General features: G+C 40.8%; 1 protein-coding gene across 2 annotated transcripts in view; it reads left to right on the top strand.

The window, feature by feature from the left end:
* The window catches only part of IQGAP1 (IQ motif containing GTPase activating protein 1), a 75,238-nt gene that overhangs the window by 20,391 nt on the left and 36,220 nt on the right, over nucleotides 1-18,627 (top strand). For both annotated transcript variants that reach the window (XM_075044805.1, XM_075044806.1), the window contains exons 3-10: nucleotides 6,653-6,809; nucleotides 7,181-7,258; nucleotides 8,931-9,007; nucleotides 11,778-11,845; nucleotides 12,865-12,978; nucleotides 13,399-13,577; nucleotides 14,251-14,341; nucleotides 14,791-14,954. In XM_075044805.1, the coding sequence (XP_074900906.1) occupies nucleotides 6,653-6,809; nucleotides 7,181-7,258; nucleotides 8,931-9,007; nucleotides 11,778-11,845; nucleotides 12,865-12,978; nucleotides 13,399-13,577; nucleotides 14,251-14,341; nucleotides 14,791-14,954 (928 nt within the window). The remainder of the gene's footprint in view (nucleotides 1-6,652; nucleotides 6,810-7,180; nucleotides 7,259-8,930; nucleotides 9,008-11,777; nucleotides 11,846-12,864; nucleotides 12,979-13,398; nucleotides 13,578-14,250; nucleotides 14,342-14,790; nucleotides 14,955-18,627) is intronic.

Below are 18,627 nucleotides of genomic sequence, written 5' to 3' on the forward strand. Positions count from 1 at the left end.
GACATATTGTTCTAATGTCTGAGGTCTGAAGGGAGTAGAGGTTGCTGCCCATCAATCAGGTGTGTGCCGTTCCTCCCCCCCCGCCCCCCCCCATCCCGTGAGACTTGAGAAATGCTTTCCTCTTGTTCATCTGGAAATTCTGCATTTATTTCTGCGTTTTAAGGATGACAGGTGCTAATTTTAATATGAGTATGTGAGCTTTTAAATGTAAAAGGTAATGCGTAATGCTTTCTGAAAACATTGCTTTGTCCTCTGGCCTAGCAAATGGTTAAGCAATGCTGCACCAAGCATTATTGTATGTAAATTGCCCTAGTTCTGTAGTTATATTAACACCCACTTAAGAACCTGTTGAAACAGGTATGAGTACATTGAGACAGCTTATGTTCTAATTATGGGCTATTTATCTTACTTTATGGTGATACTTAAACAGAATTCACTGCCTCTATGTCCTTTGGTAAGGCATTAAATGATTTGGTTGCATGTCCGATCTACTTTCATTTTAGGTCTTCCTAGGTTGAACAAAGTGGGTGGGCTTTTTTTGTTGCCCCGATAAAGTTCTTGGGAGGGTATTATGAACCCCATTGCTAGCATTTGGACTCTTTCAGGGTTTGAGTAGCTCTGTGTCCTCTCAGGAGTCTTTGGTTGTAATGATCTAAGGCATGCAAATGATGTTACAGAAACCTCTTGCCCCCCTCAGAAGGAATGGGGAGAAGGGTTGCTCGTGAGGGCATGGAAGAGTTGGACTAGATCTCAAGATGACCCTTCCAGCCTCAGAGATTCTGTGAAGGTTGGGTTGAAGCAGCACAGGAAACACAACTGTGTGGGATAAGGGAAGAGCATCCTCTGAATGATAGTGTTTGACTTGCTTTACAGTGTCTTTTGGATAATGGTCCAGAATTTTTAAACTTATGTCATGTTTTCTCTATCACATATTCAGTTGCTATCTGCATTTTTCTAGAACTTAAAGTTCAAGAACTAAGCTTTTTGAGAGGAAAGCAGCAAAACCCAGGAAAACAGTAGTCTGCAGAAGAATGAGTTTCTTTTTTGTAGCTCCTGTACAGAAGTTGGCCAGGTGTTCCCAGAAACCTTTTCTTCCTGGTAAATGCTACTCCTAGTTGCCTTTCCATGCTCCCCGTCCTGCTTTGGGTTGCAAGCCCCCCTTTTCTTGGCCTCAGGCTGCACTCTACAGTGTAATGGTGTCTCATTTGGGATTTAAAGTGCTCTCCAAGTTTAACTTCATTTGCAGTAGAGGCTTCTTTGAGAACATTCTGTTGGGGAAGCTGTGGCAGCTAGCTTGATTTTTAATCCCTCTAGGAGAGTGTTTGCAGTCCTACTTATAAAATTAACCTGAGGAAATACGACAGTCTTAAGTCACAAACCACTGTATTTATATCATGTTCGAAAGGAAAGTGTGGTACTAAGTCTCTTACTGTAGGACACTGTTTTGAGAAGCTTGCAGGAAAGCTAATGCTTTCCAGGCAAAACTAGGCTCAAATTAGCAACTCCCTGTATATACTTTTTCCACTTCAAAATTGTTACTTACCATTTAACTGCACTATACCTTAAGTACTAAATGCAAGGTTCATAAGACTTTCTGAGGTTATTAATGCTATTTTCACTTGGACTAGAGTGACTGAGCATCCTTTGCCTTGTGGAAGCTTCTCTAATATGGGGTATTTTGATTTAGATCTTCTTTGGAACTCTTCTGATATGTAGGCCCCACCATCTTTGACTTGTATGTGTCCTGAGTTGATGCCTTCTGCACTCCCATCCCTTTACTGCATAGAGTTTGTAAGCTGTTCACATTGAATACTGAACTCCTGTCAAAACTTGTTGAACTGGTTTGCTTTCTGTAACTTGTACTTTGACTCAGTTCCTTACTCCCTTAACATGTCCTTCGGGTTGTATTTGTTTTCTGTACCTTACAGGCTTTGCATAAACAGCCTTCCTATTGTTTTCCTGAGTTAGGTGGCAAGGAGCTCAAAGGCAAGATGGGAGAGAACATGACTGCACATCATCTGGTGTTTGGTGGCTAGCTGGTGACTTTCTCATATGTGAATAGAGGGTCCAAAGGAGGGTGACAAAGGTGATCAAACTGCTGGAGAACCTGCCCTGTGAGGAAACACTGAGGGAGTTGGGTCTTTTCACCTTGGAGAAGAGAAGGGTCAGAGGGGACCTCATCACAGTTTTCCAGTTTCCTTTCCAACTTGGGCTGTTCTGTGATTCTGTGAATAAACCAGGCAGTGAGACTAATTATCATTTCCAGTTAGTCAGGTGCTATCAAAAGGCACATAAATCAGTCCTCTGACTTCTTGCAGCTTTTTAGGAAAGCAAGTAGAACCCATACAGAGTGTGTGAGACTTGAGGCTTGGAAATGTCATTTTTATATACCTTTCCAAATAGTGTTTTAGGTGCTTCTCCAGAATATGAAAGGATACTTCTTGACTTCTGCAGAGTATTCACTCTTTTGCTGGGGTGTCTGTGCCTGTGTGTGTAGTTTTTCTCCCTCTGTGTCCCCCTGCCACGTAGTATTGCAGCGTCCCATTTCAAGTAACGCTTTCTTCAGTAGTGCTAGGGCCCAGTCATTTTTGTGTAAAGTTTCTCAGCCATTCCAACCAGCTACCCGTTTGCTGATTGAAAGTTTCTGCACAGAGAGCCTTTGTAATCTGGACATTGAAAGCAGAGGCTACAATCATCATGTTGTACATTTTATGAAGAGTTTTGTGAGACGTTAATTAGGAAACTTATTCTAGTTTTGGGGCTTGGGAAAGGCTATCAGGGACTGAGGCGACTGGAGAATGAGAAGCCAGCAGAACCTGGAAGAATCTGGTGTGTTGCCTGTTTTCTGCAGAAAACCACTCCCTGTTGTGGGAGGGCTGTCAGCAGGAACATAAAACTGTTTCTTGCTGTTGGTATTTGTGAGTGGTGGTTCCTGAGAAATGTGTAGTTTCCCTTTTCTCTTCCCCCTCCTTCTAGGCTCTCCTGAAATCTCCACTGCTGCCGAACTGTTTCTGTGATTAGTTGCCAAAAAGCTTCGTGGCACCATTTGCTTGCTTGTGCTAGCTTTTCAAAGGTGTCACCTCTGCTGCTTGGAGCTGTAGAGAAGCCAAGTGTGAGGAAGAGGCTTTCCTGGGCACAGGGGATGGGTCTTAAAATTGAGTAGTTTGCATTCAGATGGAAGAATCAGTAGAACTAAGATTTGGGGACTGTAATAGTGGCTGATTGTAGGTACTTTGTGATGAGCAGCTATGGAATGTTAGTGAGTTTTTCTTTTTTAAATAACTTCACATTTTTCTGTGTTATCTGGAGAGGAATGCAGATATGGAAAACAATCAATAACCAAAGAAACAGTGGTGAAGTCAAGCTCTTTGTAAAACCTGTATTGAATCATGAGTATTCTTTCAACAATGAGGTTGTATGCATAACTCTCTGCTGCAGAATGCACAAATAGGAAAATAGCATGAAGGATTAGATCTTTAAAAAAAACTCAAACAGAAGTGCAAGAGGGATGAATTAAAAATTTGAGGACTTTATGCTGTATTTGCTCTGCAGCCAGTTTTTAGACGCTCTTGGGTGTAGGCATCGGAATTGCTACAGCTGATTTTAACTTGTGTTAGTAGAAAAGGCCATCTGAGGATTAGCAGCAGTTGAGCTAAATAGATGTGTTTGAATTGTACCTTTAAGCAAATATCAAATTAGAGCAAAGAACGAAACACTAGTGTTATGCCTTTTTTGTTGTTTTAAGAACACTGGCTTGTTTATCTTAAAAGGCAGATGGCCACTTTATGTACTACAAGACCACATTGTATACTAACATTTCAAGTAGAGAGAGATGGAGAAGTAATAGACGTGACAACTTGACTGGCATTCCCCTTGAGTTTGGGTAGTGAAGATGTACATTAATCTGAAATGGTATGTTTTGGCAAGCATTCTGTTTATGCTAACAGATGTGAAAATGGAGGAGCTGTGGTAGAGTAACACTAGCTCTGTGGTAGGTTAAAACCAGTAAACCTTAAGAGACAGTTGAAACTGTGAATACAGGCGAGGCAATTAAGGTGATTGTCTAAGACTGAGTATCTGCACTAGTCATCTTTCCTTTGACCAATAAAATACTACAGCCTGTGAGATTTTTAATTTTCACTAACAACTACCTGTCTTCTCTAATTAGAAATGCAGTTTACTGCCTTCTCAGGAGAGTTGGAAAAACTGGCTGTGGTGAATTTGAATGCATCTCATATCTGTTGTGTACTGCTACGGTATTCTGTATTTGAGATCAAGAGTAAACTGTGCAAAAAAATCCCCCAGATGCAAATTAGTTTTTATGTTTATAATACTTCTTTTCTAAATTACCGTAAAGAAATCATCATGTATTATTTTCTTGTTGGGGTCAGAAGGAACGGTCACTTATTCTGTTGTCTTCTCAGATTAGCTATTTCCATTGAGCCTTGCATGCTGGGCTGAAAATTGGTGGTTCAGAAGCTGATTCATGTGTAGTTCATATGCTCCTGCCTTAGATTTCATGCTGTTTATCAGAAAAGGTGGAGCAGGCTGATGTCAGTGACTACAGTTTCAGTCATCTGATTTCAGTCTGCTACCAAAGGGACTGTCAGAGCACCAAGCTGGTTCTCAGACTTTATTTCAACAGATGGAATGCACTGCATTCTTCAGGCTTCTCACTGTTAAGTTTATCTTGGCTAATAAACTTCTTTCCTACCTTATTCCTGCTCTCCAGTTTGGAAAAAAATGCAGACCGCAGTGACAAGGTTAGGCTCATCAGTGTTGTGTACAAAAGAATAGTAATGCCTGACTTTGCTGTTCCCCTTTGTATACAGCCCACGATAACATTAGGTCTTACAGCTTTAAACTTTGAATTTATGTCTGCTATACTCATTACACATTTTTAAGTGTCACAGTTGTCTTTTAGGATACAATCCCTAGTCTGTAGATAAGCTAGATCAATGACCTAATATTTAGCCATGTCTAAAGCCTACGTTATTTGCACAGTCCTGTTCTTACTCAGGTTGTGACCAGCTGTGTGCTAATTATAGGTTACAGTTATGCTAATATTGGTGTTACCCTCTAAATCTCTAATTTTGTCAGCCTCAATTTTTGTGTTTACTTCCTGAAAAACTGAAAGAGGGGAGCATAGCACCCATCTATGTCAAAATGTGCTAGAAACAGCACTATTCAATGAATCCTCATGAAAACACTGCTTGGAGATGTCTGTTTGTTCCTAGTATCTATGAGCTATTTTTTGTATATATGTACAGTGCATGATTTTAATCAGAATATTATGAGGCATGAACATACCTCACAGATGTGAAATGTCTGCAGTGTTAGGTGGTCAACAGAGCCACGCAGTGTTCCCAGGTGTGTTTTACAGGACTGATTTCTGTGAAATTGTGTTAATTTACTACAGTTATTCATTTAATCTGTTATCACTTGCATCCAGTATGGTGTTTCGCTGTTATTTTGCCTGGATTAATACAGAGCTAAATAGTTTACAGTTATGTATGCATCTGAAAGAGTATTTAGAATATTAAAATTCTATTTGTTGGGTTCAAGCAGGATCCTCTACATATCTGTCTTTGAGATTAGTCCCAGTAATGTGGACTCATCATCTCCATGAGTCAAATTATTAACCTTGCTTATGTTACATTATCAACTCTGTTTTATATTATGGGCTACTGCTATTCTGGGCCATTATTGTCTTGAAAGCCACTTTTCTGTGATCTTTATTGATCCAAGGCTCATCCGTCCTATAAGAGCTTTAGAGTTTAGCTGCAAGTGAGGTGTGATCCTAAGAAAAATGCTTTAGAAATTGGCTCATGGCTGTGAAGCTCCCTTTTTCAGCGGACAGAACAGCCAGGGAGCATGGTGTCTTTGGAAGAAGCTGCATAGCTGAACTTGCCTCTGGTAGCCCTGTACAGAAGAAATGCCAAGGTGGACCTCTGTTTTGAGAACAGTGACTTCTCAAATTATTTGCTGTTGTAATCTTTGCTTTTGTCATGAGGATCCGTGACACCATTAAATGAGATGGAAGAAAACAAGATAAGGGAAAATCAGCTGTTATGAGGAGAGGAAGGCCTGTTCCAGTTTTTTCCCCATTTTTGAAATGTATAGTAGGGTGGGAAAAAATATATAGGTCAGGAAGGTAGACTTGATGACAACATTGTAGGGCCTCTGTATGACATCAGCTAAAAGAGCTTGAATAAGTGGTACAAAGTCATGAAATAACTAGTGAATACTTAATGAGACTAGAGTAGAGAAATGCTTGTGAGATAAGCCTCTACTCAAGAGGAAGATTTAAGTTAGTTAAGAGGACAGGTTGGCCACTGTGTCTAGACCAGAACCAGCTAAATCATGAGCTGAAGGAGAAACATGATCGTGAGATGGTATCTTAATTACTTGTGAAACTCTGGCTAGTAGAATCCTTGCTTCTTCTTAATATTTTGTGTAAAGTATTACTGACTAGCACTTTAATGGCACAGAATGTGTGGTAGTGCTATACCTACTTTCCACCTCTAATGCTAAGTAAATAGTATGCTAGAGTGTGACAGCAACAGCAGCATGAAACTTGTTTAGCATGGGGTTGTGTTCACAAATTAGAAATATACTCATGTGACCAACTTTGTTCTTCTTGCACTTCCAGATGGATGGAGGCCTGTCTGAATGAGGAGCTGCCTCCCACAACAGAGCTGGAAGAAGGATTGAGAAATGGAGTCTATCTGGCCAAACTTGGAAACTTCTTCTCCCCTAAAGTGGTTTCTGTGAAGAAAATCTATGATAGAGAACAGACTAGATACAAGGTGAGAGGTGTTGGTGATAGATACTACTTTAGGTAGTAACCTAAAATAGGAAAACATGCACACTGAGGTACTGTGAGCAAATAAGCAGAATGTTAGTTTATATTAGTGCTACCTAAGAAACTCCACCTTCACTCTAGAACATTGGTTAAGTGAGGGGGCGTGGACTCTTAGCTTTATATCTGAGCTTGCACTTATGTGAAAGAACTTGTCATAAACAGTCAATATGATTGTACATAGAAGACTTCTGACTTCTTTTCTGTAAGAGTACCGTTTTCACTATCTGTCTTAATGAATGTCCTGGCTGTTCTTGGCAGCTGTAGTATTTTGTTTCTTACTGCCCTCCCCCTTGTTCCTGCCTATTTTTATTTTAGGCAACTGGTCTCCACTTCCGGCACACAGATAATGTAATCCAGTGGCTGAATGCCATGGCTGAGATTGGTCTCCCCAAGGTAATTTCTATGTTGCATGTGCAGATAAATAAATAATCTCAGAAAAGCTTTACATTCCATGGAAGCATTTGCTGTTGTACAAAAATCAGCAAACTTCACCTAGTTAATTCTTCATTTTCTAGATTTGCGTCCCTGTAGAAATTTTCTCCTAAAACTCCTAAAAGATTTCATTCTGCTATGTGTGTGAGAATGATTAGGAGCAAAATAATTCCTCCTTCTATACCATATCCTTAATATCACTAATCTTGCATAACATCTGCATTACGTTGTTCTTGCCATGCATTCTTTTGAGCAATATCTGAGCTACAGTTTGATTGTGGAAGTTTTTTTAGAAATCTATGCTAAAAGAAGCAGTACAGCAGAAAATACTATGTTCTTCATTTCTTCAGATTTCCCTACAAAATTTTCACATCAAGTTGAAATGTTCCTGATGTAGCTTAATCAAATATAAATCACTGGCTTCACTAAGGGAATGGCCAGATAAACTACTCTGATCTAATAAACACTGTTGTTGCCTGAAAATACATGGAACTTGGTAGTGTTGTGGTGATAGTCAAGTTACATACATGGATAGTAAGTAAATTTTTTAAACTTTTTTTAAAAGCCATTTTATGCTTAGTCTCACCAAAACCAGCATTGCATAGTTTAATCTCATGTATGTTTTGTTTGCATACTTGCTTGCAAATTGAACACTATATTTGGCAAAGTTTTTCAAATAGCTTGTTGAGATTTACTAGTTGAGCCTTGCTGGCTGGTTTATGATGATCTTACAGGAGCAAATTTGGGATTAGGAAATACTGAAGTATGCTGTTAATGTTGTTAGGTGAAAATAAACAAGGAGGGAGCTGGACAGAGAGAAGTTAAGTGCTAGGTATGAGGCAAGATTTTCAGATTTAAGGGGATTTAGGGGAAAAATAAATGTGTGAGATGTTAAAGAAACTGTGCTGGGGTCCTGTACATTGGCAAAGAGATATTGGTGCTTTAGGTATTTCCCCATGCAGAAGAGCCAGGGAACTGATGCTGTGGAATTGTGAGGGTCCTTCAGTTGTTGCTCTTGCCTTTACAGAAAGAGCAATGCTATTTTGTGCTCACAGGCAATAGCAAGGAATTTTCGAATAACTAGAAAGTAACGTACCTTGTCAGCACTTCTGAATGAATTGACACTTCCAGTATTAGTCCCTTGTATTCAACTTTGCATTTGAGACTGTCTCAAAGCTTTTGGGTCCAGCTAACTGAAAATGTAGTATGCAGACCACCCCAGTGCTGGTCTCAGTTTCCCTTGTCACTGTCTCTTCTCTTGCTTCTCAACCCCGTTTAGTCCAAACAAAATCCTCTTTTCTCTGTTCTAAGTATTTTTTTCATCTCTTGGCTTTCACCAAAGTCCTCTCTAATACCTCGTGACCCAGTATCTTGGTGGGCACACAAAAAGGGTGTACTCATCTGTGTGTAGAACGTGGGCAGGGAAAGGGGAGTCCTGGTTTAGGTGGTAGAAACAAAAGGATTGGCCCTTCAAGTAGGAGAAAGGTTGGGCCAGGGCAGAGAAGCTCGAAGTGTTTTGTTCTGTGGACTGCTTCATTAGTGTACTACAGAAGAATTGGGCCTATCACAGTTATGCGATTTGGCTATATAAAGTGAGTATAATTCAGACTGCTAACTTTGTTTTTATCTTCAGATATTCTACCCAGAAACTACAGATATCTATGATCGCAAGAACATGCCACGCTGTATCTATTGTATTCATGCACTCAGGTAAGGCATGCTAGGCAGAAATCTAATTGCTTCTGAAATCTTTCTGCAAAGCTGAAAGGGGAGAGAGCTGAACTGAAGCCTAGATGAGGAAAAATTTTCTAGCAGAACAATTTTACCAGGTTGGAGCAAAGATCCATGAAGCCAGTATTTTGCTTTGGGCAGTGGCCAAATCAGATGTTGAAGGAAAAAGAACCAGTCAAGTATGTTGTGATTACTACCTTCCCATCCCAGTTCTCACACTCCCTCTCTACTGTTTGAGGCAGAGCGAAACATTTTGGGGCTTAAAGGAAAGCCTGAAGCCCTAAAGGGTGTTTGTGAGAAACACGAGATACTAGTTTATGTAGGGATCAGTCAGATCACTGAACGAAAGCCAGTGTGGTTACAGCGTTGTACTGCAGTGTGTGTATCTTGATGACCACAGTACGTGATCAACCAAGAACTGTTGTTGAAAGGTCTCTTAAATTTTAAAATCTCACATAGACTGAGTAGGATAATCCCAGTTCCTGAGAAAACTGGCAGAATTCATTTGTTGATGCTTTGCTCTTCAATTTGACAGGGTGGCACATCACATGTGTGTTTGATTTTTTTGTTTGTTTGTTTTCAGTTTGTTTGGGTTGTTTTTTTTTTTTCATCTGGCTAGCTGGTTTGAATGCAAGTGTGACTTTTGGAACATGTTGACATTTTTATTTTAAAAGGATTCCTTTTGTAGAATTTACTAGGTGATTGAATGCTGGATTTGCATACATTTGGGTCTTCCTCTGTTGCTTGCTCAGTTTCAGTTCTCAAGAATGGCTTGCTATGCTTTCTAATCTGTTGCAAGTGTGAAATCCATAGAGATGGATTGCATTTATCTGAATGTTATCTGATATTTCAGATTGCTGTAGATTAAATTATTATTTATAGAAGCGAGCTTGATCCCAGCTTCAGCTTTAAAATGAGTTATCTCTGTAGAACAAGTAATTCGGGGTTTATAGAGCAGTGAGGAGTAGACGTGGTGGAGTACACTGCCACTATCAAGACCAATGCTCCTTTTTGTTTACCTTATGGCAAAGTTCCTCCCTCGCTGGCAGCTTTGTGATAGCTACTTTACGCCAGGAGTTGGCTAGCATTTATTCTTGTTACGTGTTCTTCGTTATATCCTGGCCGTTCGCCCCTGCCAGTAGTCCGAATTGTGGACAATTACCAAGCTTTCCAAGAAAATTGTTTGCTGTTGCTGTACTCTTTCTAGATCATATATTAGGAAAAGAAAATTAACTTATGGAGCAAAATTAATAGATGCAAACAGTTCCAGTAGTTAAGGCTGTAGAAGTTATAATCTTTCATCTAATAATAACTTTTCCATACTACTTAATTTTTTTCAATCGTTAACCTTTTTTGGCTGAAATGTTCTGTAGCCAAATTCTGTGCAAAGGCAGCCTCCTCAAGATTTTAGCATTTAAATAATTTTCCTTATCAAGGAAAGAAGAGTAATTCTGACATGTAAATATAAATATGGAAAAGGATGTTTTATTCAAAACTTACTCTTTTTTCAAGCTTAGTGCAGAAGTATATTCCAGTTAAGACATAAAGATCTAGAATGCAGTTTTGTTGACAGTCTGTAGGTCAGAAATGTTCCGGCCTTTTTTTGTGTGTGTGTTTTGTTATAGGAAAAAAATCTGCTTGGATTTATAAATATTGGAGATTTAGATTTGGCATGTTGAGGTCATGTGAAAAGGTGGGATTGCTTACTCTCTAATTTCCAAACGTGTTAAAACTGAGTTTACTGGAGGAATAGATACTTACTTTATTAATAGTTTATTTTTAATGTTCTTGTATAATTAAATATTTTAATGGAGGGCACATTTCAATGATCTGTGCTGACCCGGCACAACAGGCAAAAAGGAGAGGAGTTGCTTCTCTTTCCCCAGTCCCATTTGTCCTTAGCTGTATGGATTCATCCCTCCTTTGTAGCAGTTCAATTTCTTGTCAGGCTCCAAGTGAATACATTAACACCATTTTAGTAAGCCAAATCAGTTTAGTGACTATTTCCTCCTACTCAGCACCAGTGAGGCCACACCTGCAGTACTGTGTCCAGTTCTGGGCTCCCCGGCACAAGACACACACGCACGTACTGGGAAGAGTTGAAGGAAGGGCCGCTAAGATGATTAATGGACTAGAGCATCTCTCCTGTGAGGAAAGGCTGAGAGAGCTGGGACTGTTCAGTCTAGAGAAGACAAGGCTCCGGGGGAATCTCAGCAATGTGTGCAGCTGTCTGAAGGGAGGGTGCAAAGAAGATGAAGCCAGGCTCTTTTCAGTGGTGCCCCATGACAGGACAAGATGCAACCGGCACAAACTGAACCACAGGAGGGTCTCTCTGAACATCAGGAAACACTTTATTTACTGTGAGGGTGACCGAGGATGGGCACAAGTTGCCCAGAGAAGTTGTGGAGTCTCCACCCTTGGAGATATGCAAAAGCCATCTGGACATGATCTTGGGAAACCTGGTCCTATGTGACCTTGTTTGAGGATGGAGCTTGAACAAGACAAACTTGAGAGCGCCCTTCTAGCCTCAACCATTCTGTAATTCTGTGAAGACTTCAGACTGGTGGACCAGTTATTTGCAGCTGAGGGGAGAAGAGAGGTGTCAGCTCACCCTCTTGGTGATTATGAGCTGTTATGTTGGCTTACCTGAGTGGCTTCTTGAATCTATATCTCCTAAAATTATCTGTGTCATGTCAGAACCACAAGGAAAAATTACTAGTTCTGATTTTTTGCTTATTTTCTTTTCTAGTCTGTACCTGTTCAAACTGGGTCTTGCCCCCCAGATTCAAGATTTATATGGGAAGGTGGACTTCACAGGTAAAAAAAATAAAAAGTGCTGATATGTGTGCTGCCTTTATCTCATACTATATACTACACACTATATAGATCAATTAAAGGATTGTTACTGTTGATATCCTAAATGCAAATTAAATTTAAAATTAATGGCTATGAGGAATTTTACTAATTTAAGAAAAAGGTTTGATTTGGGTGCTTCTGAGCCAGGCTGTTAAACAGCCATTCATTTGCTAATCATTACTTTTGCAAATAACAGGCCTTTAACTTTTTTGCCACTGTTGTAAGATGCTTAAACCTTGCCTCCATCCCCTTGGGAGAGGTTTCAGTTTGGAACTTGGTGAACGGTTCTGACCTCCCTTGACAGTTCAAAGCAGAGGTGCCATCAGCACCTCCGAAGAAGAGTTTACCAGCTAATCTGCTGCAGGAGATCCAGCACAAAGTCTTATGTCCACATACCTCCTCAAGGTTTTAGTTCCCTGATTTTTGCAGAAGTGTCAAATTCTGTTTTGTGTTAGTGAGGTTCCTGCCTGAGGGCACACATCTGATGTAAAAGGTGTATAAACTTTATTTTCCTGCAAACAGTTGTTGATTGTATCTATAACATTCTAAACTATCAACTCTCTTCTTGAGTTGTATGGTATTTAGCAACAGCATGTCTTGATACCATTCACTTTTCTCATCATAGTCTCTCTGCTATGAGTTTTCCTGACCTGTTGGCAGATGTAGTTGAGGCACCTCAGAATGATGGAGTCTGTTTCCAGCTCCTCATGAGAGTTGTGTGTTGTTTTCTAGTGAGAGAGACTGCAGAATATTCCCATATGAGTTTCTGGGAGAAATGTAGGTTTTAGGAATGTGTGCAAAATGTCTATCAGTTTTCATTTATTTGGTTTCACTTACTGGGTTACATTCAAAGTATTATTTAAAGAGTGATTACAACTTATTGTAGTTATCCTAATTTTTTTTTTGTAGCAGCAGTTGGTATAACAGTGCTGATTCCTAGTGTGTTTAAGCCTGCATAACATTTTTTATGTGTGTTTCAGAGGAGGAAATCAGTAATATGAGGCTTGAACTGGAGAAGTATGGTATTCAGATGCCTGCCTTCAGTAAGATTGGAGGAATTCTTGCAAACGAACTTTCTGTGGATGAAGCAGCATGTAAGGAAAAATGGAGTTTCATTTTATGTGATTATTCAAATCAGCAGATTAGATTTCTCTTTTTTTTTTTTTTTTTTTAAATGTGTTGGTTTTAATGCCCCCTGTTGTAAGACAGTACAGCCCTTCTGACATGCCTTTTGGAAGACTGGGAAAAGGGTTTTCTTCTTTCCCTGATGTATTTTTTTTTTCTTTTCTTTCTAGAACATAATGATTTGACTAGCTAGAGTATTGTACGGGGAAGTAGGCTGCCTTTTTTTGTCAAGAACACAAAACTGTGATAGAATGAGAGGTGCTTTGATAATTCTTTTGCTTTCTGGTTAATTTCCAGATAATTCTTCTGCTCTTTCCAGTGAAGTTCTCAATTTTTAACAGAGCTGCTGTGTTTGGGACTAATTGGCAGACTGTGACTTGTTTTTTCAGTACATGCTGCTGTCATTGCCATTAATGAAGCAATCGACCATCAGGTTCCAGCTGACACTCTTATGGCAATGAAGAACCCTAATGCCATGCTAATAAATCTTGATGATCAACTGGAATCCACTTACCAAGACACACTCTACAGAGCAAAGCAAGACAAGATGGAGAATGCTAAAAATAGGGTAGATCAAATCTTCTTTCAAACCATCTATTTGTATGCATTGCAGTTTTGTATTGCAGTGTAAAATGTGGGGAGTTCACAGAATGTGTGTTAGTCCTGTATGTATAGTGTTAGGTGGAGTTACTCCTGGTGGTATTCTAATATGTTCCACAGTAACCTGTCTTCCTATTGTAGAAGACAGGCAGCAGTTAGCTGTGTTACTCTGTTTAGCTGTCTGAAATATGGGCCGCATGAATACAGAATTCATGTCAGCCTTTATATGTTGGGAATGCTATCCCTCTATTTTCATACAATATAGATACATTTTTCCAAACAATGAAATGATGAGCAAAACTGACTGATGCTCTCAGAAGGGGTCAATGTTGTTTTAGAATGCTGTGTATCAAATGGCTAGCTACGTGTACTGCTTTCTGTGTTGTGGAGCTCTGCTGTGTGTTCATATAGAGCAATTACATTGAAATAAGATGTTTCTGGGCTGTCTGTATCAGAGTGTGAGTATACTTTACATGTATTTACTTCTAGGGCTTCTTTTTGCATGTGTAGAGGTAGCCGATCTATGACCTATCACAACTCTATATAGATATACGGTTATGCTCCCTGACCTTTTCAATGAGAAGATCTATGAGGGCAAAGGAAACTGTAGAAACACTGATTAGTTTTTATTTCATCTTCAGATTGCCTCAGAAAATTCAGAGAGAGAGAGAGATGTGTATGAAGAACTTCTGACTCAAGCTGAGATTCAGGGAAACATCAATAAAGTGAACAGTAGGTATCATGCTAAAGTAATCGTCTTAATTGGAGTACTCTTCCTCACTTTCTGTAATGCTAACAAAAGTGGAAGGCAGTTCCCCTGTGTTTTTGGTTTTTTTCGGTGGTGTTTGGGGTTCATTTGTTTCTTTGCTTGTTTTGCTCATTAGTAAATAGTTGTAAGCTGAATTCGTTTTGACTTCTGTTGCCCTTCCTTTAGGAAATGGATTGTCCATGTCGCTGGCCCCCTCAGTTCTTCATCTTGAGTAATGCATGCTATTTCCAACCTTCAGCCCCTTTTTCAAGTACTACTTTGCAATTGACTTTAGAAGTCTTCCCTTCAGATTACATGCCTAACTTGCTATCTATCGGGTCCAGCGACTATTTTTTTCTGAGCAGTAGGTTATGTAAACCATGGGACTTCCTCAGGTAATGTTTCTCTCAAAACTCTGCTTTACTGTTGCTAGCACATGCAGCCATATCAAAGATTGACCTAGCTTTGGAACAAGGAGACGCATTAGCACTGTATGAAGCTTTGGCAACACCAGCCCTGGGACTTCGAGGATTGCTACGAGAAAATTGTGACTGGTATTTCAAGCAGTTTTTGAGTGATAGACAGCAGAAACAGGAGGTATGGAAAAGTCTAGATTACCCTGCCTGATTCATGAGGTTTTTCCCCTGCCTCCCCTTTTCATCATACCACTGCAAACTAATCACTTGCTATATACCTGCGTTACAGTTTAGTGTTGGTTTGAAAAAGTTAATGCAAAGAGACAGAAGCATGCAGTAAGCATATTTATCATTTAGTTTTCATCTCTGCATATGAAAGGCCAATATAATGCTTGTATGTATGTATACTTAAAATACTTTAACCAAACCTTAAAATATTAACTCGTGTGTGTGTGTGTATAGAACCGTTGTAATATAGGTTTGTCTTCCCTCTCACTTTACTGTTGTCAGTGCCCAAATAATGTGGATATTTGTGTTTTATAAATACCCATCAGGTAAGCATATATACTACTTTCACTGTGGAGAATCCCACCATACACCGTTTGTAGACACGGTGCTTCAGGACATGGTTTAGTGGTGGACTTGGCAGTGTTAGGTTAATGGTTGGACTCGATCTTAAGGGTCTGTCATGGTTTAATCCCAGCCAGCAACTAAGCACCATGCAGCTTCTCACTCACTTCCCTGCCACCCAGTGGGATGTGAGTGAGAATCAGGAAAAAAAGTAAAACTTGTGGGTTGAGATAAGAACGGTTTAGTAGAACAGAAAAGAAGAAACTAATATTGATAATGATAACACTAATAAAATGACAATAGTAATAATAGAAGGATTGGAACATACAAATGATGCACAATGCAATTGCTCACCACCCACAGACTGATGCCCAGTTAGTCCCCAAGCAGCGATTCCCCCACTCCCCCCAGTTTATATACTGGGTATGATGTCATGTGGTATGGAATGCCCCGTTGGCCGCTTTGGGTCAGCTGTCCTGGCTGTGTCCTCTCCCAACTTCTTGTGCCCCTCCAGCCTTCTTGCTGGCTGGGCACAAGAAGCTGGAAAATCCTTGACTTAGACGAAACATTAATTAGCAACAACTGAAAACGTCAGTGTGTTATCAACATTCTTCCCATACCGAACTCAAAAACATAGCACTATACCAGCTACTAGGAAGACAATTAACTCTATCCCAGCTGAAACCAGGACAGGATCTTTTCCATCTTAAATGATTCTATGATTCTATAACTAAGGTTAACCTTGGCTTCTCGTTTCAAGCAAACTCTTTAGTGGATTTTATGTGCAGGCTGCCTGATCAGGCAGAAGTAGGTGAGGCCTTCTTCAGACAAGTGGAAGATGCCTTGTGTTCACAGGCCTCACTCCTCCTGGGGAACTTGAGCTGCCTGATGTGCTGTAAGGGCAGCACAGGAGGGTACAAGCAATCCAGGACATTTCTGGAGTGTGCTGGTGATAACTTCTTGGCATAAGTAAATGAGGAGTTGATGAGGGAAAGTCCTTTGCTGGACCTAATACAGATGAGAAAGAAGTAGTTGGAGATGGGAAGGTCGGGGGCAGCCTTGGGTGCAGTGACTATGAGATGGTGTGATGGTAGAGTTGACGATCCTGAGAGGAGGGAACTGGGTAAAAAGTGTAGTCACAGCCCTGGCCTTCAGGAGAGCCTGAAGACATGTTTGTGGATCTGTTTGGAAGAATCCTGTGGACTACGATCCTGGAAGAGAGATCCAGGAGAGCTCATTGACTTTTCAACAATCACCTTCTCCAAGCTTGAGGATGGCATGTCGCGATGAGCAGAAAGTCAGGCAAAAGTGGCAGGAGGCCTTCGTGGATGAACCAAAGAAATTCCCAGCACAGACTGCGGATAGATTGGCTGGAAAGCAGCTTTGCAAAGAAGGATATGGGGTGCTGGTGGACAATGAAGAAGAACAAGGAATATACAGTTGTGGCAGAGGAAGGGGCCAGCAGTGTCCTGGGATGCATTAGGAAGAACATTGTCAGCAGGCTGAAGGAGGTGATCCTTCTCCCTCTACTCAGTGCTGGTGAAGGTGATAGCTGGAGTACTGCACCCACTTCTGAGGCTCCCCAGGACAAGAGACATGGACATACTGCAGCAAGTCTAGTGACATCTGAGAAACTGATTAAGGGCTTGGAGCATCTGACATATTAGGAGAGGCTGAGAAAGCTGGGATTACTGAGCCTTGGGAAAAGAACGCTTTCAAATAACTGATGGAAGGGAATAAAGACTGATCCAGATGCTTCTCAGTGATGCACAGTGACAGTATAAAATGCAGTGGGCACAAGCTGAAATTCAGGAAATTCTATTTAAGCGTAAGAAAAAACTTCATTTACGGAGGGTGATCAAACACTGGAACAAATTGACCAGAGAGTTTGTGGAGTCTCTGTCTTTGGATATACTCAAAGCTCAACTGAACACAGTTAGACTCACAGAATGGTTGAGGCTAGAAGGGGTCTCTTGAGTTAGCTTGTCTTGTCCAACCCGCATGTTCAAGCAGGGTCCCCGAGACCTGGTTGCCCGAGATCATGTCCAGATAGCTTTTGACTCCATAACCTCTCTGGGCAACTTGTGCCAGTCCTCGGTCACCCTCCCAGTAAATAAAGTGTTTCCTGATGTTCAGAGAGACCCTCCTGTGGTTCAGTTTGTGCCGGTTGCATCTTGTCCTGTCATGGGGCACCACTGAAAAGAGCCTGGCTTCATCTTCTTTGCACCCTCCCTTCAGACAGCTGCACACATTGCTGAGATTCCCCCGGAGCCTTGTCTTCTCTAGACTGAACAGTCCCAGCTCTCTCAGCCTTTCCTCACAGGAGAGATGCTCTAGTCCATTAATCATCTTAGCGGCCCTTCCTTCAACTCTTCCCAGTACGTGCGTGTGTGTCTTGTGCTGGGGAGCCCAGAACTGGACACAGTACTGCAGGTGTGGCCTCACTGGTGCTGAGTAGAGGGGAAGGATCACCTCTCTCGACCTGCTGGCAACACTCCTCCTAATGCAGCCTACACTACCATTAGCCCTCTTTGCTGCCAGGGCACTTTGCTCACTCGTGTTCAACTTGCTGTCCATCAGGACCCTCAGATGCTTTTCTGCAGAGGTACTGGGTAACCTGCTGTAGAGCAGGGGTTTGGACTAGACTATTTCCGGAGATTCCTTCTACCATCAACTATTCTGTGATTGTGTCATTTTAAGCAGTCTCACTTAGAATGTAGGCCTTTCTGGGGCTGAAGAAACTCTCCGCCTTAAAGTTTCTGGGACTCAGTTGTAGTACCTAACTAGGAAGCAGCTTTCAAACAGGGCCCCTATCCTTTTGTTGTCAGACTTTAGCGCAGCTCATTCAACTTCTCAACCGCTATATAATTTATTATGGAGCAGGACTGAATGCAGCTTCAGTGGGAGTTGCCTGGCTGTGTGGCTGTACTTATCTCATGTGACCTCATATATTCTCCAACTTGGGACACTTTCTGCATAGGGCTTATTTAGGACCACATTTCTAGTAATTTAGCATGTCCTCTTCCCTGAACCCCTGCAAAATCTATCTGCATCAATATATATTTATATATATAGGTATATAATACCTTTCTCTTGTAGACTGTTACAGCTTTTTCTGCTGGAGTGCAGCTTTTTTGTGTTCAGAAGGATTCCTCAATCTGAAAGGCATACAGCAGTACTTCAGAACTGCTCTTGATTGCTTGCTTATTTATTTTATTTGGGTGTGGTTTTGGTGTGGTGGTTTGGGTTTTTTTGGTTTTTTTTGGGTTTTTTTTGTGATGCAA

This window comes from Buteo buteo, chromosome 13, assembly GCF_964188355.1.
Source record: "Buteo buteo chromosome 13, bButBut1.hap1.1, whole genome shotgun sequence".
Classification (NCBI taxonomy): Eukaryota; Metazoa; Chordata; class Aves; order Accipitriformes; family Accipitridae; genus Buteo; species Buteo buteo.